Raw genomic sequence first — 25954 nt, forward strand, 5'->3', positions numbered from 1 at the left:
TGTTTATTTGCATTTGACGCGACCACATGAACTCCTCCATACAGGTAGGCCATGTGATTCTGCTTGCTTTGCATCTCTGAAAATTGTGTTCATTGGTTATCATTGGCTGTGGATATCTTAATTGTTAAAGACAAAAATATCAATACCCTTGTCGAGTAATTGCCATTTATTTTTCAACAATGTTTTGAAGCAATTAATGAATAAAACATGAAAAATGTATAAAACAAATAACAGAACAGGCTTAAGCATCATTCGATTTTGGGTTATTTTCAGAAAAAAAGTTAGATTCTGGAAGATTGAGGTTTATTGGATTAATTGAATGACTGAATATCTGACAGACCTTTAGCTTATAATGTATAGATGTAGCCCAATCATATTGAAGTAAAAAGCAATGGTATAGAAACCCATTTCCAAAGGCATTGTAGCCTACACAACCCATAAGGTAAAATGCTAATTCTGTTTTTGGCTAGCTATGTAAACTCTAACATTGATTGATCCCGCAAAAGGTGCTCAGTTGGTTATAGGCTATTCCTATTTGTTTTCCAATGCCTCTTAATATGAAAGTAATCTAAAAGTAATTCAAAGTAATCAGATTATGTTACTGAGTTTGAGTAATCAAAAAGTTACCTACCCAACCCTGTCTATACACTCCACTTGTAACATACACTTTACTTAATACTTGTAAATGTCCTGCCCTCTTCTATTTGCACCTCTGGTTAGATGCTAACTGCATTTCGTTGTACTGTTCTCGTACTGTTTAGTGACAATAAAGTTGAATCTAATCTAACCCAGAGCAAAAATGTTCAGGGAAAAACAACCATACAATCTTATGTATGCTAGCTATCTATCAACCATATTGGAGCATTCCGTGTGTAGGCAGTATGCCAAGAAATGTGTAAGGGACCTGCTAGAATCAATTTTAAGTTGTACAAGTTGCCATTTAGCAATCCAGAGTTGTGCAAATTGTGGCTTACCATGATGTGGAAGCATCAATGGATATTCGTAAATTGTGACAATGCTGGTAGTTAATAAAGCTACATTTAGGTTGGGGCAGAAGTAAACAACCGTTTATTGTGGATTATGACACCATGGCCCTTCAGACACAACTCAAGGTATGGGGAATTATGGCCAAATATGATTTTTGGTAGAATTATCCCTTTAAAGGAGAATTTCACTTTTTTATCTTGAAATTAGTTACTTTGACACTCTGAAAGTAGTCTATAGGCCAAGATAATGCAGGGTTCAGTTTTCTTTAAACAGACTGTGTCAAATTTTTGACACCTAGTTAAAAATGTATGACAGTAATCATAGTGTTTGCATGTTTATTCTGTAATGGCCAAATTCCCATAAACCAAATATAAGTCTGCCATAGAAATTTAGCTGGGCCATCTAAATGTTGTTTTCCGCCCGTATAACAAGAAAAATAACTTTTTGCATTAAATTAAATTGCATTAAAGCCCACCTTTACACATAAAAACAATACTCCATCAGAAATTAGGCAAACATTTTCGACAGAATATCTTCCAGCAGTAGGCTACGCGTTGTCTCAAATCCGTAACCATGATTAACAACTTCCAATCAAAGTTTTAAGAGAAAACTAACCATCCAATAACATTGCAGCAGAAGTGAACTTGCTAACTAGCAACAGGATTTGAGTAATCTCATTTGTTTTATGTGCTTTTTTGTAACAGCAATGGAGCCAGCTAACGTCAGTACACACTTCTAGCTTCAGAAACAAATGCTAACATAAATAGGAGCCAGCTTGCTTACATCACATTGTGAGTAGCACATTTTAAGTCATGTGGTTAATGCATGTCTACCAACATTATCATCTGCCAACTGAATTTAGAAAGACAAAGGACCAATCTAGCTGAAAACTGGAGAAATGTGCAAGTAGCCTTCATCACGGACCTGAGAAATATGGTCTTGCATGTCCAAAATTGTTTGCAGAGTATGGTCTGCTTGTTCGACATGATCATTATGTCCAAGTGTGTTTGTATGGTACTGTATGGCCTTTCTATAGCAGACTAAGGCTATTAAAGTTCTGTCATGAACCATCAGCATAATGAGGATTACGTGTTCTATGTAGCATACAATGTGGTAGGTGGAACGTTAATGTTAGTAGATAACCACAATTTCGCAAACTGAAAACGTTAGCATCCATGTTATTACAATAATATTATAAATTACAAAACTAATGTTTTTTTTCAAGCACGGACACCCCAAACAAAACAGACACCTTAACATAATTGTTTCTGTACAACCCTACCTGTAAATTGACCCGGCAGAGCCCATTTTTGCCTTCACACTTGCATTAAAAATTGCACAGTTTGGGGGAAACCTGAATGGGGGGAGTGTTTCACAAACCAACAAAAAATACAAACATACCATAAGCGTAACACTCAACATTCAACACTAACACTTAGCTCAGCTACAATACCATAAACCATAACTAATATTGATTCATCGTAAGAAGCCAGACCTCCCTCTCATCTTGAATATTTATCAACTGTTCCATCCTGGATAGGGGCAGGGACATCATACAATATGTGGGACAGTGTTGCATTGCACTCTGCCATGGCTTGGTCTCAATAAACTCCACTAGCTTCCTTTCTTTGTGTCCATTCCTCTATGATCTTGCAGGAAATTAAATGTTAAAGCAAACAGCAATGAAGAGATGAGGCAAGCCATTGTTACTATTCATAATATTGTTTTTGATAAAAGCTTTCAAGATCATCTGTGAATGAAAATGTTGCTAGCACCATATGATCTTTGTTTTCTTTTTCTAAAAAGACAGAGAATACAGCTGGAAGCCAGTATGGTTTAGCAGTCTGTGAGAATAAACCAGATCCACATGGGACCAAGTCCATGCTTTGGTTTCACACTTGCTCCTTTAAAAACCCAGCAACTGGATGTGGTTGGCCCAAAATGGCCTCCTGTGGGCGGAGATGGTTGGCTGGTGTCAAGCCTTTGTGTTGATAGTGATTTCCTGTTGACTTTTTCCTGTATTTTTAGATTGTCTGTCTGTTTTTGAGTCGCTATGGCTGAACCCACGTCTCGGCCTGCTGTTTTATTTTGGTCATCTGCATGCCATCTGACGCCACAGAGTCGAACAAGCAGAAAAGATGAATGAAAGACGAACAAACAGTAGAAATTATACAAAGCAAGAGAGAAAAAAGTTACCCTACATTTGTCCATGATCTAATCTTTAAATATCAAAGGCTGAGGGGTACACTTCCTCTCTACAGGAAGTATTGCCATCTTTCCAGACAAAAATAAAAACAACCATTGCACCTGTCTTGACCTTTCACATTCCTACGAATTTAAATACATAAATCAGGACCAACGAAAGACACATCTGTGTCCTCTCACTGACTCACTGCAAGTATCAATTTCAGAGGGTATGAACATTTCAGAGGACCACTGAAGCAACAAGCCATTTCAGCCCTGCTTCTGTGGTTTGAGAAAGACAGTATTGGGACACTGTCCAGCAATGTCTGCTAGAGTCCCTTTCTTCTCTATACTATCCAGTGTTGTCCTGGGTGACTGAAGGAATGGGGCCAGAGACAGGGTGTGTGTGTGTGTGTGTGTGTGTAGGCGGGGGGGGGGGGCTAAGTGAAGTAGGTGGATCACAATTCACACAGATTATACAGAACACAGTGGAGAATGTGTTCAGGCATCACCTTGGGAAACAATTCCCATACTCCAAGGTCTTACAGGAGCAGTTCTGGAGCATAGTACATACACACACACACACACACACACACACACACACACACACACAGAAGGATATTGAAAAGGGTGTGTGTGTGTGTGTGTGTGTGTGTGAGAGAGAGAGAGAGACAGAGCAGAGCAAAAGGAAATACGCGGTAGCAGGTAAAATGAACCTATTAGACAGGCATTTAGAATGAATAGTGAAAACATGACTTTGTACATTACGTAATAAGAGATTAATTGAATATGATCAAAACTGTGTAAATGCAATGGCAACACCACTAACACATCATTGCGTTATCACAGCTTTTGGTCTTGGTTCTCTTACACAGTGAAAATGATTCAGTATTGAGCAGTGCGTTTCAGGGAACTACAAATGAATCAGCATGATATGTACCAATTAGAAAATGGAGAGGCAGACATACTGGGAGAGAGAGCGTGTTCTAGTTACAGAGTAGGATGTGGGCAACCGCATAGAAAATGCTTAACACATTAAAGCACTAATCTGTCCTCAGAGTATAACAGTTATAACACCAAAATCCCTCCTCCTATTAGCCTTTAGAAAAGACAAAATGGTTTCTTCCTCTTGAACGTCTTTCTCTTGCTCTGTCTCTCACTCTCTGCCCCCCCCCTCTATACTTTGCCCTCTTCTTCTCTATCTACCTCCCTCCTTTCCCGTTCTCTCTCTTTCTCTCTCTCTCTCTCTCTCTCTCTGTTCAGAGTTCCTGGGGTACACCATGTTGGCATCGGAATGGGAAGTCAGTGCCAGCGCTTGGTCTCCCAGCAACCAGACACCTCTAGCTTTATCTGTAGCAGAGGCTGACCTTAAAGAAATATATGACCTGTCAGCCCCCCTCATCCAGGACAGTATTTTTACACAGCCAGTGCTGTAACACACAAGGTGACACGCATGTAGTGGTAGAGCCACAGACCAAGCAAACATTAACACACAGACACACATTCATGAACTAGCATGCAGTTATGGTTTGCATGCATGCACGACACGTGCACATGCATGTACACACAACCTAGCAACCTACACACATATAGGTCATCTTTTATGTACCAACACAAACATCCGTTCATATATTATAAACAGTTAAAACTAGGCAAGTCAACAGGAAAGTGGGAAAGAGTTTAATTATAAGTTAGTAGAATTGTTATTCCTGTGGCTCAATTCAGCTGTGCTCTTGCTGTTTGTGTCCTTTGGATTCTGGTCAGCTACAATGGCTGAAATAAACACCATACTTTAAAGCAGAAACACACACTATTGCCTGACCTGTTCTATAATATGGTGTGTTGTTGTTTCCAAAATGTGAAATGTGGACGGGACTGTGGATTGGTCTGCGAACATATATCACATGATATCTTGGACACCAATGGCATTATATAGACTAAACATGGGTGAATGATGCTTCTTGTCATACAAATTGTATTTACTCAATTATACTGACATCTTTTCTGAAGATGATTTAATTACTATGGTCTGCTTTACACTTTTGTACAATGTTATGATCATTTATTATGCATTTTAAAAGTAAATACCAGGCATGTTGTCAGTTGACATCGGACAATTGCGTGTTCGGGTGGGTTCAGGAGTTTACTAAGCTAACTCATTGAGAGAGTTGGGAGCAGTGAGGGGAGACAGGCTGCTACACCCCTACCTGATCTAAGGATAGACAGGTTAGCCTGATGAGAGGGTTCTATTTGTATGCTGATGAGCTGATGTCAGTTTGTGTACGCACACACACATACACTAGTTCAAAAGTTTGGGGTCACTTAGAAATGTCCTTGTTTTTTAACATTAAAATAACAACAGATTCATCAGAAGTACAGTGTAGACATTGTTAATGTAGTAAATGAATATTGTAGCTGGTTTTAATGGAATATCTACATAGGCGTTTAGAGGCCCATTATCAGCAACCATCAGTCCTAATCCAAGTATATATATTTTAAAAGGCAAATTCATCATTACAAACCCTTTTGCAATTATGTTAGGACAGTTAAAAAAATTGCTGATTAAAGAAGCAGTAAACCTGGCCTTTTTTAGACTGGTTGAGTATCTTCAGCATCAGAACATGTGGGTTGGATTACAGCCTCAAAATGGCCAGAAACAAAGAACTTTCTTCTGAAACTCGTCAGTCTATTCTTCTCCAAACTATGCAAGAACTATTTAGAGAAAAAGCAGTCAGCTGGTATTCAGTCTATAATGGAGTGGCAGCACAGTTACCGGATCTCAACCCTATTGAGCTGTTGTGGGAACAGCTTGACCGTATGGTGGGTAAGAAGTGCCCATCAAACCAATCCAACTTGAGGGAGATGCTTCAGACAGCATGGGGTGACATCTCTTCAGATTACCTCAACAAATGAACAAATAGAATACCAACGGTCTACAAGACTGTAATTGCTGCAAATGGACGATTCTTTGACGAAAACAAAGTTTGAAGGACAGAATTATTATTTAAATTAAAACTTGTCAATGACTATATTTCCAATTCATTTTGCTATGTTTCCTATTTCATGGAAAACAAGGACATTTTCTATGTGACCCCAAATTTTTGAATGGTAGTATAGATACTAAAGATGCCAACACGTATATATAAAAATCACACATTTGCCCCTTCACCTGCCAGGCTTCTGCTGCATGTTTGACTTTACTACTGCTAAAAGATCCCTATTTTACATAATATACTGAGCACTATTCACAAATATGTCAGATAAAGCAACATAATAATTTGTATTAAACTGGCCCATAGCCCTCAAGCCCACTCCCCTTCCCATGAACAGAGCTTGTACCCGCATGTGCAAGAGGGGTAAAAGGCTAGGGGTGTGTTATGTACTGTAAATACCACCATGGTTTCTTATGACCACCTCAGATCTGAGCAATCACATTGGCTGGCAGGACAGTGTGTAGACCAGATACAACTGGTTACTAGTCGCAAACCCGTCACCTACTGAATATTACCTGGTAACTGCTTCTTTGGAAGTTATATGTAACAATAAAACATTAATTATAAAACACTATAATTTGTTAACAAGCATGACAGAGGTACTTTCTGTTCATCGTTTATTGTTGGTCATTAGACATCAGTTTTGTCAATTAGTTAAAAGCATGTGAATGCATTCAGTTTGTATCACGACGACTCAAGTGGTAATTACCCATATCCATTTGGTTACGAACACAACTTAAAAATCACTCTCTACTCACCTGAACGATGTCCAGAACCATACCCGCCGCCACCGTCCCGAACCCGGCCAGCAGGAACGGTAAGACCACCTGGAGGCCGATTGAGAACGAAGTCTCATTCAACGGCGCTGGTGGCTCAGGGCTCTGGTCAGTACTTATGTCGTCGCTCTCGTTGCTCTGGCTGGCGTTCTCCAGGAGAGCGTCTTCCTCACGCTGTCCCTTTGCATTCGCTCGGCAGTCTATTACCACTATATCCCGTTCCTCACCTCCCGGTTCACCAGACCTTTCCGTGAACGATGTAACCTCCGTGACCTCGTATTCGCCCCTTTCCTCCAGTCTCATCTCTTCGGGGTCGTCAGTGAGGATGGCCGGGTGCACGGAGCCGTTGGATTGGAGGTACGCGGGTGGAACCACCTCTTTCTTCATCTCTATCGCTCCGGATGACATGTCGGTGTCCGACGGTTTGTCTTGCTCTTTCGACCAAAGTACCATGCGGAAGCTTTTGGGGACAATATACCTCGTGAGAAATATAGGCTATAAGGCAAAAAGGTCAGGGACGTTTAAGTTTAATTCCCCTGATCGGATTTTAATAATAATTTATCCCATTAAAGAATGCTGGTGATTGGCAGTCAGGTCTGGTCACGAACGTGAGATTATGTAGTGATAAAAAAAAGATTTGAGGGGGCAACTAGACTACACGTGCGTCCGCGAAGGCAGGTGTGGGTCGCCGCTCTCCCCCAGGCGCACGTAAGACCTTGCCGGTGCTTCGGGAGAAGCTCGAGTATGTTCTCCATTCACTGTATGCGCACGGTAGACTGTCGTATAGAAGAAATAAACATTCGAATAATAGTAAGGATAGCAATAGCCTTATAAAGACAGGAAAAACAAACGAATTGGTCACTGTTCTCTGTCACTATAATCTATAACAATATGTAACAAAGAAAAGTTGGTCTTAAAAAGTCTAACGGTCCAGCAGCCTATTCTGTATAGCCTATGACTCTTTTCAATCTTCCAAGAGTGCAGTGCAGTTCTCCGTGCACTCTGACCGCAGTCAGACTGTGGGTGTTGGTAGCTGGTAAGGATCACCTTACAACACGTGATAGTTTTTTACGAGGAGTATTTAAAGGTAGTGCACGGATTGAGTTTCGGAACTTCGGGTAAGTATTTCTGAGCGATTAAATCGCTGTTCACCTGGAAGAGAAGAGTTAGAATCAGTTTTAAAATACGTTATTTATTATATGTTGTGCTTTCTGTCTCATTTACATGGAATTCACATCTGATCAACAACATCACTCAGTCTGTATATTTGCCCTAGAAATGCAGATTCCGCGCTAATAGCAACGTTGGAATGTCCATGGCAGTAGCCTACCGAATTTATTTGGTAGCCACCACTGGATGATAGCCTACTATATTTTGAGATACTGCAGGACAGGTATGCTATGGAAGACCGGGGTTGGTTGTCACACTTGTTACTTTAATTTTTATTTCTCAGCAACTTTAGACCTAAGTCTTACAAGACTACATTAAACAATTCTATACTCATTCCAATATTTACATTTTAATAATGTAACAGACACTTTAATCCAAAGTGATTTAACAGTAAGTACTGAACATCCCCGGAAAAAACATAGGGTAAAGTGTCTGGCCTAGGGACACTCCCTAACCACTGAGCCACTGCAACCTGTAAAGGAGGTTCAAAGTGATGAAACATTCTTTTCACCTGCCACAATCCAACCATTACATCAATTGGTACAATGTGCTATTGTAGGGTATTCCTCTTATAACAGAAAACTAAGCAATAGAATACAATCTAAACATCGCTATGTATTATGTACATATAGATTCTATAAGATGTCAGCAGCATTCCAGAGGGTAGTTGGTTCATGCTGCCCTGGTTGCATCACAGTTGATGCATATTGGACTGCGTTATGTTTATATTGTGAATGACATGTTCCTTTTTAATCCTACACAGCCAACTCCAGTACATTGAACCATGATTGGTTGTACCAGGCAAAATGATCTACTTCTCAGTTGTCCTGATACATAAAAAGATACTTAGATGGCACACTGATTTCCTAAACTATTCACTGTTTATTTTCTTGCTTTAAAAAACAGTGGTTGCTAACTCAGTGTTAGCAACCAGGAAATTACAGAGTGCTTTTGCTAGACCGTGTTAGCTATTGTTCGTTTGAGGAGAGATGATTGCGTGGCCTACTGATGTCAATGGATGACTGTGTAGGTTTTCCAACTGACCAACAAGAAATTCTGTGTTTTAGGATGCACTTCAGTATTCCATAATGTTACTAAACCATGGCCTCTCACAGTGAGTTTAATCAGAACAGGTCATCCATTCGCTATATATCAATGTTTTTGTTGTTCCCACATCAAAAAATGTATGTCAACAATCAATACTCTAGTAATTGTAGCAGTTTGTGAGTTCATGCTGAAGGACATGGATAAGTACCCTAGGATCAGTGTTGGGGAACGTTACTTTTAAAAGTTACAAATTACGGTTAGTAGTTACAGTTACCATAAAGTAACTAGTTTTTACTTGCTGTTGAAAGTAAGGCATTGAGTTACTTAGTTACTTTAGGATAAGTCCTTTGATATTCACGTATTGTTCACTTATGGCCAGAATGCACACATTTAATGGGTTATCATATAAATACAGTCAGGTATTGCATAGTCAGTGTCAGTCACCAGCATAATATATTATCAATCATTAATCAATATGCAGCAAGCACAACCAATCCTATTATCTCAAGTAATCATAATGAGAAACAATATTTGCGTTTGGTTCTTTAAGAATGGTTCTTTAAGAATCTCTTAAATCAATTGATTATTCTGAATTGCCAGTGCCTCCATTTTCAGGCCAGGCTTATTCAACAGCCTATAAGTACAGACTTCAATACTTGATAGATCCATTGCAGTGAACAATGAAGAACAAAAAAACAAAGCTGTAGCCTTGTAAACTGATAACCGTACCATCTCAAATGTTAGGCACATTGCAATTTGAAATCACTTTGCAGTAATATGCATAATCTGCTAATGTTTAATTTCTTTATTCAGAGGTTAATTATTACTTAATCTGTTTGAAATTATTCTGAATAATCGCGTTTATTAACGGAAAATGTATTTAAATGTTAATTTGGGATCGAACTTTGGATGTCCAACAGGCAAGAGATTTTAGCCAAACATAACAGCAACTCTATTCATTGTTTATAGGCGAGGGTAATAATGACCTAGTCTAAATAGTAAACTGCATCGCAAGCCTGAATCGTGCAGCTAAGCTGTCCGCTGAACAAATCGCTAGTCAAGGCTACATATCTATTTGAAATGAATGGCTGCAGACCACTATCCTGAAAAAGTACTTTATGTTTTATTAATACAGTTGAAATAAAAGCCTTGTGTCACACTGCCATATTCAAAAACAGAATAAAAACAATATGTAGCAATCAGTCTGCAACGGTTATAGTTCAATGCTGAACTATGTCGGAGCAGAATTATCTTGTCTGAAATGGTGTAGATGTTTCTGATGTGCCACTTCTTTAAATTGAATGGAAGGTTATTAGTTGCCCCTACCGACACACTGCCGTGGCGGTGTTCTAAAAAGCGTATATTTAAGCGATAAGGCACAAGAGGGTTGTGGTATATCATCAATATATGTGCTGGGACACAGAGCTTTCACATGGTAAACTGGAAATATACCACTAAAACCCAAGATACATTATTTCTCTCATAAATTGGTTGCCAAAGCAATTAGAGCAGTAAAACGTTATGTGATGTCATACCCGTGGCTTACGGGGCACATATACCATGGCTATCAGCCAATCAGCATTCAGGATTAAAACCACTTGGTTTATAAGGGAGGAGATAGACCTAGTCAGTGCCTAACTCATCTGAACGTCAAAGTGAGCAGAGAGCAGGGTCAGCCATTTTTCCAACATCTACATATTGCGGTGGCACATGACAAGAAACAGGGGTTTAAAATATTTTTCTGTGGGGTTTATCTGTAGAGAAAAGTGAAAAGTATACAGGTAAAACTAGACATAATTTCTGTTATTGCATCACTAACTTTAATCAGATAATATTGTGGGAGTATTTGACAGAAAATGTTTATGAGGCCACAAATCCATATAACATAGATAATATTCTGGTGTCCCCCTGCCCCACTGTGCCATCAGAAAATCTGTCTTTTGTGTAAGTTAACATGTTAGGTAACTGTAGAAGTTTGGAAGGGAGCTTTCCCTTAATTATTTTGAAGAAACACAAGTGTTAATGAAAATACATACATTCAAGCAATTATAAAGCACTTATTGTACTTTTACCCATGAAAACCATAAATATCCCTCACCTGAATTGTTGGTCAGATTAATTGACCAGGTGTATGCATAAATTCAACTACACATACTTGAAGCTTTCAAATATTACATAGCACCCTCTAGACTGGGATTAATAAAGTGTGACAACCAACCTGTGGAACAGTTAACCCTGGTCTCCCCCTGTTATCCTCCAACAGAGTACATTCATAGTTCTACCACATTCTACCACAGTATCATTTCTTGAAATTAGCATTATCTATGGATTCACATAATACATACATACTTAATCAGCCTTGAGTTACAGCTGTCTAGTTCATCTTGAATTTTAATATTATAACATGTTATAAGCAATTTATGGCGACAACTGATCTATCGTTTTAAACTGACTCTGTTGGCACTACGTAGAGGTGTGACGCCTATGGGTGCGTTTACAAACGGTTTAGCGCCAAACACGCCGGTTAGTTTCCTCTGTCCAGCTATAAATAATCTGCCATTAGTCAAGGTAATGCTGATTCTCTCCATGTTACGACATCCGTAGAGGATACGCTCAAACGTCAGTGCGCATTTGCTTCCCCCGGTCCTGGAACAATCCTCTGTTTAGTAGTCAAGACCAATACTCCACAGCCCAACATAAAGGCGTAAATTAGTACAAGCTTGCTCGTGGCTGAATAGAGGGGGGGGGGGGGGGCTCCTATGTTTGTGTTAATTCCAACACGAAATTTGTATTAAATTATAGACCTTCTGGATGTTTTTATTTCCATAATTATAACAGCCAATCCCCCATTTGTAGCCCTGCTGAAATAATGCAAGAAACTGGCGTGGCAGCTATATAGCCATAACATAACGGTAACACCAGGCAGCAAATATTCTCTAATAAGGGGCCATAACAAAACAAACACAATAACCTCTTAACGACAATAAACATTTAACAAGCACAAACTCACATACACACAGAGACAGAGAAGGGGGAGAAATAAACACAGGAAAATAGCTTGAAGTCCACACGAAATGAAAAGCATCCCTCGTCCCAATCCAATACAACTGGATCGGTACCAGTACACCGGGCATATCATACATTGTTATTTACCTAAGACGCGGAGGTCCACAGAGAAAAGAACCCACACAGAACAGAGCGCACTTCTGAACGCCTCAGAACGATTGTCTCATATCCTGCACTTCGTTATAATGTGTGCTACCGCCTGAAGCGTGGGCGCAGGTGTTCATGCCTTATGTAGGCTACGGTAACCGCCCGTGTCAGGCTTAATCGTTAACCCGGCGCAGTTAAGGCTGTCAACCGACCTGTCACATTGTTCCATAATAGAACCCCGCGAACCGCTAAATGCGCATCTATAATCCAGCTAGCTAGGAAGTCACAAGGCGGGTCCACCAGAGATGACGTGTACTTGCGTGTTTCTATGATCCCAATGTTTCACGGTCTGTATGTGGTTTGCGCGCGTGTTAATGCCCATGAGGTGCAATCATGCCAGGCCTTGTGTTCCCAATAATTTACCAGACCGGAAAATTAACTGGGTTTTAGTTTAACAGTAAATTAGGGATGAAACAGCATTGTGATTGTTTAACTGTAATTATTTAGTGTAACTGATGTGGAATTTCAAGCAACTCACCAATACATGCAGTACATCCTTCAAGGCCATGATATTCAAACATTCTGTATTATCCTAAATAGTAGGTTATTCTAAGAAGCATACTAAAACATAGACCACAGCACTGACCTTCAGAGAATAAGGGCTATATATCTTGCATAAAGAGCCCTAAACATCTGTGCATGTGCATAATTCACATTAAGTATGTTTTTCTCTATAGGCTTTTTACAGAGAAGGCTATAGCTAGTTACTATTGAGCCCCATAGTGGTTATGGTACATATTTAATATGTATGCCCACTGACACACAGTAAATACCCCACCAGACACACCACATTGAGTTTCTTCACAGGACCCAAAGCCAAGATGTATTCAATTAGTCAGATCTGAGTGTTCATGTATCTGAGTGTTCATGGATTAGTCCAAGTTTAAGTCTACAGGAGCTGGACAAAATAACTGGAACACCTAATAATATATACATTTTAAGGACATATTAAAAAGTATAGGGCCAACCTTTGCATTCAAACAGCAAGTGTTTTCAGAATAATAGAATGATCAACTTTATCGAAAACCTTTGACAGTTCATAGAGAAACAAAATTAGAAACAAAATTAGATTTTTCATCTAAGGCATTGGCAAATCATTTACAACTAGTGTACTAACAGTCACGTGCAGTCTGGGTAGGCAGGGTAGGCATTGCCTACCCTGGGGTTTTGGAAGAAAAAAAATTATGATATTGTGTCCCAAATAAATAGTTTTTCTTAAGTGATTATTGATTTGTTTTGTCAACAGAAATTTCATTTAAATTACTCTCGAAAATTGTATTTCTTTTATGTGGATTTAATTACAAGAGATATTGCGGAGGTAGTGCATTGACTAAACCGCTATCCACCACTTCCGCTCCATCTAACGTTGGCGGGCTATGTACCTCAAAACGGGATGTAAACAAATCTGCGCAGTATGTTCACGTATTCTTAAAATGGTAATGGAAAACCACAAAGGCTAAAACTAAAATCGCATACTTGCATACTATATAGTATACCAGATTAGTATGCAAGAAGATTAGTATGTCTCAGACCATAGTATGCTGAAAACAGTACGCCAAACGTTCCCGGATGGTCTATACTTCGGGTGGATTTTCGAAGTATGCCCCACGTGCATGCTTTTTGGGGTAATGTTGACCACCCCCCTTGCACACAGTAAAATATTAGTTTCCATGATTCTCTCATCTTTTAACTTGACGAAAAAGTTTGTTATCGTCACCTATATTGATACTTATTGCATCAATGTCATGAAAGAAAAACGAACGTTGTGCCATTAAATTCAATAGCTTTGGTCTTTAGTCTCGCTAGCAATTGCTCAATTCTTATGACTATTCCAAGTAGTAAGTACATAGTAGGCTTATTACTAGCTAATACGCTAATAAAACGGCCAGTGGCAAAAGCCATACAGTTCATAGATGCTATTTGTGGTGGAAGTAAACTTTATAAGAAACGTTAGTCCGTTTAACACAATGCTTAATGGTGTCTAGCATGATGTTAATGCAAAACAAAATATAAAGTTGAGACGCAATTTCATGACGAGGTAGTCTGTCCCAGACGGTCCCAATACTGGCATACTAGCTTATGTACTAAACAGTACGTACTTTACCATCATCCGAGAAGTACGTTCTTGTAGTACGTGGTATTTAGTATGTAATTGGAGATCAGCATCTTTGCTTTTGCGGCGTAGTATGCTTCCTACCAGTCAAAACATTTTACCCGCTGGCTCTCCAATCCCGCGAGAACGTCTAGCAAAACTAACTGGTCTTGCTCATAGACATAATAAAGTCTATGGTCTTGCTAGCTATGGAAGTGCGCAATACATTGTAGTATCAAGAACTATTTCCAATTTTTCTATTTTAGAAAAAATATATAATGTCAATGGTCGACCAACATCAAATTTTACGCATTTACGACAGCGTAAGGGGCAGAAGATAACCAGAAATTGAATAATCCAAAATGAATAGCATAAGAACCTAGCGCTGAAATTAGTTGTTCCGCTACCCCTGCCTGCTGTTTTCAACTATTGACAACGTGCAGACAAGGGCTGGCTATGCTGACTTGAATAATCTGTCAATAGCGATCCAAATTCTTTCAGGATTGGTGAATGCATTTCAGCGTCAAATAAAGAAAGTTTCCAACATCGTTTTTTAGCTATTCTCAGCAAAAGTTGGTTAATCTAATCCCTGATTCTGTAGGCTATATTTAGTGGCCCAAGCAGCAAAGCTGAGGAACCCTTTATTGTAATTGTTAGCTTTAGGGGTCCAAGCAGCAAAGCTGCAGAAGCCTATTTTAATTGTTCGTTTTGTTTATGTTATTATTATTATTAATAATATTATTATTCTGAAAATGCTGGCCGGTGCCTGTGTTAAGTTATTCCAATTGTGTCATTACAGTTTTTCTCAATTGTTTAAACACAAACACTGGTTAATGTAGCACAAAACCCATATCCTTATGTCATTCCCATAACTGTAAACACTATTGACCTGTTTCAACACTTTTCAATATTCAAAACTCTTTCTGCAAAACCTTACACAAAAGAGGACAAATATATTATTAATCGCACTATATATTAATTCAGTAAATGCTCTCAATATAATTACCTCAAGTCATCACAAACTAAACTCAACGACCACACCTTTCTCAAGATGCAAGCACTAAGCTTCAAATTGTTAACACACTAATCAGAGTTGCAGGATCAATAAAAAGGACCTAGTGGCATGTCCATGTGTTTTGGAACAATGGATCCTAACAATGCTGCAGGTGCAAGACAACAGAGAGGAAGAGGACTAGCATGAGGCGATGGAGAGTGTATGACCACAACCCCTACGCACAGCACAACCTAAAGGAGGCAATGTGTACGCCTGTGGTGATGTGTTTGTGGCGTCTGTCCAGGGTTTTCTAAGGCACACAAGGGCATTTTCCCCACGCTGCCTGGAACAAGTAAACTATGTGTGACATTGATGAGATTTTATGGCCTGATCCAAACCTGAGATGAGATGATGAGAACACTGATTCTGAGTAACCTGACCCAGACACGAGACAAGATGATGAAAAGACTGATGCTGAGGAACCTGTAAATTAGCTGTATTTGGAAATAAAGCTTTTGGAAATTGGGTATTTTATTTCTTATATATTTTGTCATTATGACAGTTCAAAGGTCTTAATTTTTTTTACCAAGATAGCATATGCAGTAGTATTCTCTTATTCGCGTATTTATTAAATTACAGTACTGTTTTGAATTTCAAGGCCAAATGTTTCAAGGCCTAAATGCCTATAACGATTACAATGCTTAAATGAAGGAGGTAAACAAATGTAGCTGCACACAGCAATTAAGGGGTCCAAGCTATAAGAGTGCCATACAAGAATATGCCTGATAGATCTTAATGGCCTGATTATCTGTTTATGTTCAGGAGTAATGAGCATTTAAAGTGATTTTCTGGTATAGTGCCCGCATATGGCGAATTGGCTCCACACACTGCACGTGTCCTTATCTTGTCATGCCAATTATGCATGTCAAATTTGGTGAGAATATGAGATATGGTTTTGGAGATATGCTTTTACTTCCTGAGAAATTGTAGGATGCAGGAAGTTGTTGACATATGACATCTGCTGTGTTTTGAAATATAGATTTTTTAAAAATAATTATTGATGGGCAGTATCCACAGATGCTATATGTGAAGTTTCGTGGAAATGGGAGAATCGGCCTAGGACTAGTTCTCAAAAGTATGTTTTTCAGAAAATTCAAAAAATGTAGTCGGACAGAAATAAAAACGGCCTTGGCAAAGTTGTTCAGCACCTGTTTTCGCATCATATGATACCAGTTTTATGTCTCTAGGACAATTGGGGCAAATGTTATGAGCATTTGAAAATTACAACCTTGGCCTGTAGGTGGCGCTAGAGGCATTGGCCTATGGACAAGCAGTTGGACAGGGTCACCATGGCAACTTCTTCTGATCATGTTAAACAGTGCCAGTCTTAAAGGGGCCTGATTAAGAGATCGAATATGGACATGTTTAACTTGCTCAAGACAGTCACATTCTACATTGCGTAGAGTTGGTTCAAGTAGAAATAGAAGCCAAAAGAACTTTGTGGGCAATGATGTTTCTTGAATAATTTTCCTATCACAGTCATCCACAATGTTTGGCATTTTTCTAAAGGACTACAGGTGGCAGAAGCCCATAAAAAAAGCTCCTTACTAATGGATTGTTTAATACTCTTAAAACAATGAGGAAATTATCTTGAGTAGATCTCAATGTCCTTCATTTCAGTCCATTTTAGAGCTGCAGGTAAGGTGAAACTTCAACTGAGCTGATTACAGAAATTAACATTTTCAGTTAAATTATATATATATTTGATACAATTGATCAGAACTTGATTAGCAACACAAAGTTATTCAAGTAAATTTCACATGAAAAAATACAAAAATCTATTAAAAGCTACCATAGAGGCGCTATGGCAACCGGCAAAAGTGGAATGATTGGTCTTATAGGCCTGGTCATCTGTGCTCAGGAGTAATGTGTAAAAAAAAGATTCTGGTATAGCGCCCCCATATGTCCCATTGGCACCACACACTGCACATCCTTGCTCTTGATCATGTGTATGTAAAAAAATGTAGATTATGTCAGTGTTAAAGTGGTGCAAACATACTTCAGGTTTAATGATACCATCATTACTTCAATTAATTAAATTAGCTAAGTAATGATATTGACATAGATATAGTTTTTGTCCTCTAAAGGTATCAAGGTATCAAAATTCTGGATGTCACTGTGCGTATCCAGCAGTCTCAAAATAGGTAAGAAGCCACACAAATTATTCATATATTTGTAAACAGCAATTAAGTTATGCCTTCATCAATTAATCAATTAATTTATCAGTAGTATAGGTAGGTAAGCGTTGTCTGAAACGTGTGGACACGTGAGAGAACACGCCCTTCCCTGGAGTGGGAGTTCCCTAGTGACCTTGAAAATGGCAATGCCCGCCACTCCAAATAGGACTATCCTTATTTTTCCTCATTCCTCACAATGTTTATCATCAAACCTGTCTCTCATCCAGTACCATCAAGGCCGGGCGAAAATGGAGTAGTGTGTAATTGAGGCTTGATGGTACAGGGCTAAATCCAGATTGACATTTGCTTATAATGCAGTTGTCAGATACCAAAATAACACAACTGTATATATTTAGCAGTGACACCAGATTTTTGGTGAGTCAAGCTGCAGAGATGGTTGACCTTCTGGAAGGTTCTCCCATCTCCATACAGGAACTCTGGAGCTCTGGAGCAATGTGTAGCATATATATGCTACACATTCTAAAAAGCAGTTTTTGCTTTGTCATTATGAGGTGTAGATTGATGAGAAAAAAATCAAACCTATTTTAGAATGAGGCTGTAACAAATGGGGGGGGGGGGGGATGAAAGGGTAGGCAACTCTCGAAACGCACTGTACTTAGGGAAAGACCTAACATCTGTTTGTTCCGGTATAAATGCTTATTATTAACATATATCTTTTTTTTCTTAGGCGTAGGCGTGGAATTCCTTTCAAAGAGATAAAGTGGTGCAATAAAGTGCATTATTGACAGTAATGAGTCCAGAGTCCAAAACTATCTGTTGTGGCAGTAAGTTGTAAGAACTGTTCTTCAGGGTTTTCCAGAATTTGGCGGGATTCACATTAACATCAGATAGTCTGTTTACATAGTGGTCAGATTTAGATTGTTTACGTTTTCTAAAAAGTAACCATATAACATTTGAAATGTCTCCCTCTCTCTCTGTACAAAATAAGTGGATTCAATGTACAATTGTAAAGCAATGAGCTGCTATCAACAATTGAATTCTGAAAGTCGAATAATGAATATTTACAATTTGTCTAAGTTCACAAGTCCCTTAAAGCAATTTTTGGACTAGGCCTATCTCTCTATGCATGCAACTTTCTTACTCAGGGAGAGCAGGGTCAAGCTAGCATGAGGGCAGCGTCAGGGAGTTATACTGCTCTCCCCCCACTGAAGCAATTTGATATAAAGTAGTGAAATAACAATTAGCTATGTGAACAACTAAAGCTCTGTCACAGCAAAAGCACAACATTGGGGAGCCCTTATCGATTCTGGTACATGCCATGTACATTTTATGTGATAGATGTTAGTTGCAGGATTTAAAGCTTACATTTGCCCTCACTCTGAACTACAGGGTTTTAGCATACAGCAAGGCAAAGAGAGGAGCTGCACACCTGCAACAATAGTGCATGCTGCTGTGATGTGCCCATCTGGCTTTAAAGCTTTGAAGATGAAAAAAACAATATTCTTTTAGCCTGCAATCTTTTGAACCCTCGTACTTTAATATTCGGTAAAGCCACCGATCCAGCTAACAGACACAAAGATGCATTGGGGGGGCTTTTGCGAACAACAAACACATTTCATCTCCTGTTTTGGGCTGGTTGTATAATTTGTTTTGTTTACTCTTACTCATGTCTCAGTTAGTCATGACATCTTAAGTTTGAAAGCGAGTGGTTTTGGTAATATTGGGGGCACATACCAGCATATACATGACAGTACAATGCTTTCGTGGACCCATCTTGGCTAGACATCAGCACCTTTACAACTAGTGGCCAAAAATCCCAGAAGGCATCTTTAAGCTTCACACATTCATCAGACCTAACTTAAAATATATATATATATATATACAAAACATGTTTGTAGCTGATAAATGCTCTCTATCTGGTAATGTGTTGCTGTGTTTAGTGCAATTGTGTTGGTTATTGTGTATTTCCTTTAATATACTGTATATTGTTCTTTTTAACATTATTCATTTTGTTCTGTGTGTTGTCTTGTCATCTTGCAATTGAATGCCTTTGAAGTGTTTCTAGATTGAATCGCTGAACTGGCAAGTTGAAAAGTCTTAACCCTAATTACTCCCCAGGTCATTGCTGTGAATCAGAATGTGTCACTGATTCAACTTCACTGGCTAAAAAAAGAATACCCTTACCCTATCAATAATCAGTACCACAAGATTTTGAACAAGCTTTAGCGACCTGAATTGAAGCTGTAAACCTATTGCTGATTCATCCAGACCCAAGATATTTTATCCAAGGAACATGCCACTGTTTAACACTCTTATTGGGAAAAAAAGTCAAAACAGTAATAGTAATGAATTGGAAATGATTCAGGATGCGGTTGTGGAGTCAGCAACCCCAACACTGGGACCAGGTGACATATCCTCCCCAGGGACCAGGTGACACGCCCTCCCAGGGACCAGGTGACACATCCCCCCCAGGGATCAGGTGAAACGTCCTCCCAGGGACCAGGTGAAACGTCCTCCCAGGGACCAGGTGAAACGTCCTCCCTGGGACCAGGTGAAACCTCCTCCCTGGGACCAGTTGAAACCTCATCCCTGGGCCCAGTTGAAACGTCCTCCCTGGGACCAGGTGAAACGTCCTCCCTGGGACCAGGTGAAACGTCCTCCCTGGGACCAGGTGACACATCCTCCCTGGGACCATTCTTCCAGACCTGCTGGCCAATCTGAATCCCATTAATCATACAGCAGCTGAAATATTCTTAAGAGAAGACTGAAGGCAAAAATCCCTCTGAAACAAACAGAAACTGAAGATCGCTGCAGTACAGAAGGAGCATCACCACGGAAGATACCCAGCATCTATGGGAAAGTTATGTCAACAGTTTGGACTTTAGGCAATCATTGGATGCAAAGAATATACAAATAATAAAATGGACATAATAAAAACAAGACACAATTTGTGTCTAGTAAATGTTAGAGGCAGGATTCTACAGGGTGCCCCTTTAAAAAGTGTAGGACATAGGTGTAGACTTTTATATTCTTTCCCTTTTCATGTCTATAATGCTTTTTTATTCCCATTGAAATGAATTGGGACCTCATTTAAATATTGTTTAGTTCAAATAATATGAGTGCTATCTCCAAGACAATCTTTTTTTAATTTGGTTTAGTTTTGATAACTAAAATGTTTAAGCTTTGATTTAATCTAGAAATGTTAATAATAAGAAGAAGACTAAGAGAAATCTAAACTTGTGAATTGCAGACAACAAACACACCTAGAAGGTTTTTGGTTGAAAACATAACATGGAAGCACAAACAACCATGACCACTTAACCCAGCGTGCCAAGTGGAAATCCTTATTTTTGCATTCTATTTTTTCTCGTACTTTTTAACTTTGTCTTGTTGTGGAACTAATTGAGCATTTCGCCATTATTCTACACTTGTTTAAAAAGTATGTGACAAATTAAATTTAAATGAACACTTCCAAAACCACAGCTATGTTGATTTCAACTAATAGTGGGTTAAGGTTTGATCTGATACTAGTTTTAGTGTAAATAGAATACAAGTTGCAGCCAAATTGGACAGAAATAAAGTAGATAAGCAAAACTGAAATGGTGAGACTATGGAGAGGGGTGTTGGCACTGCTGGGGGGGGGGGTCTGGTTTGGAAATAGGGGCACTCAATTGGCTTACGATTCTCTTCCCTCTTTTTCCTCCAACAGGAAGTGAGGTGGCGACTGGACACAAAACAACACTCACCCTGGCAACACTTCAGGAGAGCGCTTTTCCTTAGTAACGGTGTGGCAGCCTGTGCCAGTTCATTGCCAGTTCTGTCCCTGCGCTTCTTTGAGCCCAGAAGAATGTCAGAAGAGATTTGGAACCTTTGCTTGGTCCTGGGTGAATAGCTGTCCTCCAAGCAGCTACCCCCCACCCCTCCAGTAGAGAGGCCCAAACAAGCAACTTCAACCATTAGGTTTGGGGGTCTTTACATTTTCGTCTCACACGGTTTCACTGCACTAACTCTGGCTAAGAATAAATGCTTGTGCTCTTTTAAAGTTTTCATATGGTTGGGCTGTGCTTCACTGATATATACACTGAGAGGTGTATTTCTGGGTGAGTTCAATATAACATCCAAATGTGGTCAACCCAACCAAGGTTTATGCAGTACAGAAACCAAACCACCATGTGTTTTCACCACATCTAAACTAAGACATCAGAAAACCTTTCTCTTTTGCCATATTATGTATGTTTTCTACAGATCTTTTCAATGCACCATACTAGAATAGGCCAATTTCACTGTATTCCCAAAGAATGTGTAATACAAAGAATGTATTGATACATAAGTTCTAAAATTAAAATGCTAATGATCAAAGCCATGACCATCTTAAAACAGTTCCATGTGTTAGCTAAGTATGAACTGCTGATACAATGCAAAGACTGAGAAAGACACTGGTGACTTGTGCGGTATCTAAATGAGCCTCCAAGGTCAAACATAGTGGACAGATGAGACACCCAGAGTGATGCCAGAGAAGGTGTGGGTAATATTTTTTACTGACCAAGATCCACAGCATACCACCTGATCTCAGAAATGTGATGAAGAGGGTGTCATGGCTGAGACTGTACCTGGCTCACTTCTGATGTTATAAGTTTTGACAACAGCAGCACAGTGAATTCTGAAATGTAATGCAGAACTTGAATAATATTATACACTACACACTACTGTTCTTAAGTTTGGGGTCACTTACAAATGTCCTTATTTTTGAAAGAAAGCAAACATTTTTATTTAATTGATCAGAAATACGGTGTAGACATTGTTAATATTGCAAATGACTATTGCATCTGTCAACTTCTTGCCCAGAATAGCCTTCATTTCTCAGAACAAGAATAGACTGATGAGTTTCAGAAGAAAGTTCTTGTTTCTAGCCAATTTGAGCCTGTAATCAAACCCACAAACGCTGTTGCTGAAGGTACTGAACTAGTCTAAAGAAGGACAGTTTTATTGCTTCTTTAATCAGCACAATAGTTTTCAGTACTGCTAATATTATCACAAATTACTTTTGTAATGATCAATTAGCCTTTTAAAATGATAAACTTGGATTAGCAAACACAACGTGCCATTGGAAGACAGGAGGGATGGTTGCTGATAATGGGCCTCTGTAAGCCTATGTACAGTATCTCACAAAAGTGAGTACACCCCTCACATTTTTATAAATATTTGATTATATGTTTTCATGTGACAACGATGAGGAACTAACTCTTTGCTACAATGTAAAGTAGTGAGTGTACAGCTTGTATAACAGTGTGCATTTACTGTCCCCTCAAAATAACTCAACACACAGCCATTAATGTTTAAACTGCTGGGAGCAAAAGTGAATACACCCCTAAGTGAAAAAGTCCAAATTGGGCCCAATTAACCATTGTCCCTCCCCGGTGTCATGTGACTTGTTAGTGTTACAAGGTCTCAGGTGTGAATGGTGAGCAGGTGTGTTAAATTTAGTGTTATTGCTCTCACACTCCCTCCTACTGGTCACTGGAAGTTCAACATGGCACCTCATGGCAAAGAAATCTCTGAGGATCTGAAAAAAATAATTTTTGCTCTACATATACGAAGATTGCCAAGACCCTGAAACTGAGCTGCAGTATGGTGGCCAAGACTATACAGCGGTTTAACAGGACAGGTTCCACTCAGAACAGGCCTCGCCATGGTCGACCAAAGAAGTTGACTGGAACCATGTCCTGTGGTCTGATGAGACCAAGATAAACTTATTTGGTTCAGATGCTGTCAAGCATCTGTGGCGGCAACCAGGTGAGGAGTACAAAGACAAGTGTGACTTGCCTACAGTCAAGCATGTGAGATATTGTAGCTATTCCGTTTAAAGATCAGCCATTTCCAGCTACAATTGTCATTTACCACCTTAACAATGTCTACACTGTATTTTTGATCAATTTGATGTTATTTTAATGGAGAATTTGTTTCGCTTTTGTTTCAATAACAAGGACATTTCTAAGTGACCTCAAACCTTTGAATGGTAGTGTGTGTATGTATGTGTGTGTGCGTACACAAACTGACATCAGCTTATCAGCATAAAAAGAAAAGCCTCTCGTCAGGCAAACCTGTCTATCCTCAGAAAATGATATCCACACAAAGTTCTAAAGCAAACATTTTAGAAATTAATCAGGGTGACATTATTCTATATTTGGGACCAGAAAACTGTACTGAGGTGTTTTGTTGTTGAGGGTAATCGGAATGTCGTCAAAGTTTAATGCTCTATAGGCTCCCACTTCCTGTGGCGAGGCAGATGATGGTCAGATGCATCATGTTGACCTGGTAGGTCATCCAGCTCATTATGGTTACCTCACATTATTAGTATTAGTGCTACGTTCTGTTATCATCTTTGTAATAACACACAACAAATAAAAACTTGAAATAGAATAAATACTATTTGTAGTAATGTTAATGTAAAATATGTTTATCAATTCTGAAATTAAACTCTGATATTCTAGAAATCTTGCTTGTTTCAAAAATGCAGTCTGTAGTTTATAAATGGGAGTGTATTTACTATGGTTTGACTATTTTTCTCACCTTGGAAGCAGTATAATTAACAGGTGAGTGTGTAGTATATTATATGAATACTCTTGGTCATTGAGGTTCAGGGGAAAGGTACAGAACTATGTGTATTTACAATGTTTTGTGAACTTGGATCATTTGCTTTATCATGTTTTGCCTTGTGACTACACAGTGAAAGGGTGATTCTACGAAAACGGTGGCTTTCCTATTCCGGCCTTACCCACCAGAAAACAACTGGCAGATAATCATACAAAATAGAACCACTGTACGATGGTTATATTGCAAATATTTTATGAATCTAAACAGATATTATGGAACATGGTTATAACCATGCAGTTGGCTCAGTACATAAGTCATGGTTAAGTGATGTTAAGTTAGAAATCTATACTTGACTCCAATTTTTTATTACACAATACAAAGGGAAGTATAAATGTTATACAGTGGACTACCTGCAATGTTTCATGTAACTCGTGTAAGACAAGACAGAAAACATCACATGCTTGCTTCCTCCAGGGTCCAGTTGGGCTGTTTTGGAAGGGCACACGGTTAATCGGCTCTCTTCGGATGTTAACAATTTGATGCCTCATTTGGACATTTTGTGCAAAGGTTTAAAGATATGTCTGTAGTGTTGGAGTTTATAGAATGGGGAAAGGAAATGTGAATCATGTCAATCAAATCACTGTTTGAAGGGATTCATTTACAATTCAAGAGGTGTGTTTTGAGCCACTTTGGCCACACCTATTGCCATTTTGTCCCTGGTCAGTTCTGTTACTGTTATAATTATCATGAAACTTTTCTGCCTTCATATTTATGCAAATAAGTGAAATTACATTCTGGAAATGTTCAAATGTCATTAAAATAAGCATTTTTATATAATTGACTAAAAATATCAAAATACATTAAACATTTGTTAGTCAGTGTTAACTCGTACATGTTTGTTTAAAATTAATAACAATTTAAAATGTTAAGAAAAACAGAATGCAATGATGATATTTAAACCCTAAATTCAATAGAAAATAGTACAAATACAACATATCAAATGTTGAAACTAAGAAATGTTATTGTTTCTTGAAAAAAAATGGATGCCACTAACACATTTAAAAAAAAGCTGGGATAGGGGCAACAAAAGACTGGAAAAGATGTGTAATGCTAAAAAAATGAATTAGGTCAATTAGCAACAGGTCAGTAACATTACTCGGTATAAAAAGAGCATCCCAGAGAGGATGAATCTTTCAGAAGTAAAGATGGGGAAGGGGTCACAGCTCTGTGAAAGACTGTACAGGCAAATTGTGCAACAATTTAAGAATGTTTCTTAGTGTAAAATTGCAAAAGTTGGTGGATCTACAGTACATTAAAAGATTCAGAGAATCCGGAAAAATCTCTGTACACAAGGGACAAGGCCGAAAGCCAATATTGGATGGATGTGATCTTAGGGCCCTCAGAAGACACTGCATTAAAAACAGATATGATTCTGTAGTGGACATCACTGCATAGGCTCAGGAACACTTCCAAAATCGACCATGCAAAAAATAAACTATTTCTGGGAATCATGGACACCACGTCCAACGGGCTAAAGAGGAGAGGAACCATCCAGCTTGTAATCAGTGCACAGTACAAAAGACAGCATCCGTAATGGTATGGGGGTGCATTAGTGCATGTGACATGGGTGACTTGCACATCTGTGAAGGCACCATTAATGCTGAACTATATATACATGTTTTGGAGCAACATATGCTGCCATTCAG

The 25954-nt window shown here is 38.9% G+C and overlaps 1 protein-coding gene across 2 annotated transcripts in view; it reads right to left on the bottom strand.

The window, feature by feature from the left end:
• Nucleotides 1-14551, bottom strand: part of slc41a1 (solute carrier family 41 member 1) — a 37428-nt gene extending 22877 nt beyond the window's left edge. The window contains exons 1-2 of one of the 2 annotated variants that reach the window (XM_034287577.1): nucleotides 14470-14551; nucleotides 6923-8092 (exon numbers count right to left, since the gene is read on the bottom strand). In XM_034287577.1, the coding sequence (XP_034143468.1) occupies nucleotides 6923-7393 (471 nt within the window). In that variant the 5' untranslated portion in view covers nucleotides 7394-8092; nucleotides 14470-14551. Of the gene's footprint in view, nucleotides 1-6922; nucleotides 8093-12310; nucleotides 12646-14469 lie in introns of those variants that run through there. The other variant, XM_013138163.3, reaches the window with a different exon arrangement.
• Between the last annotated feature and the right edge of the window lie 11403 nt (nucleotides 14552-25954).

Source organism: Esox lucius, chromosome 17, assembly GCF_011004845.1.
Source record: "Esox lucius isolate fEsoLuc1 chromosome 17, fEsoLuc1.pri, whole genome shotgun sequence".
Classification (NCBI taxonomy): domain Eukaryota; kingdom Metazoa; phylum Chordata; class Actinopteri; order Esociformes; family Esocidae; genus Esox; species Esox lucius.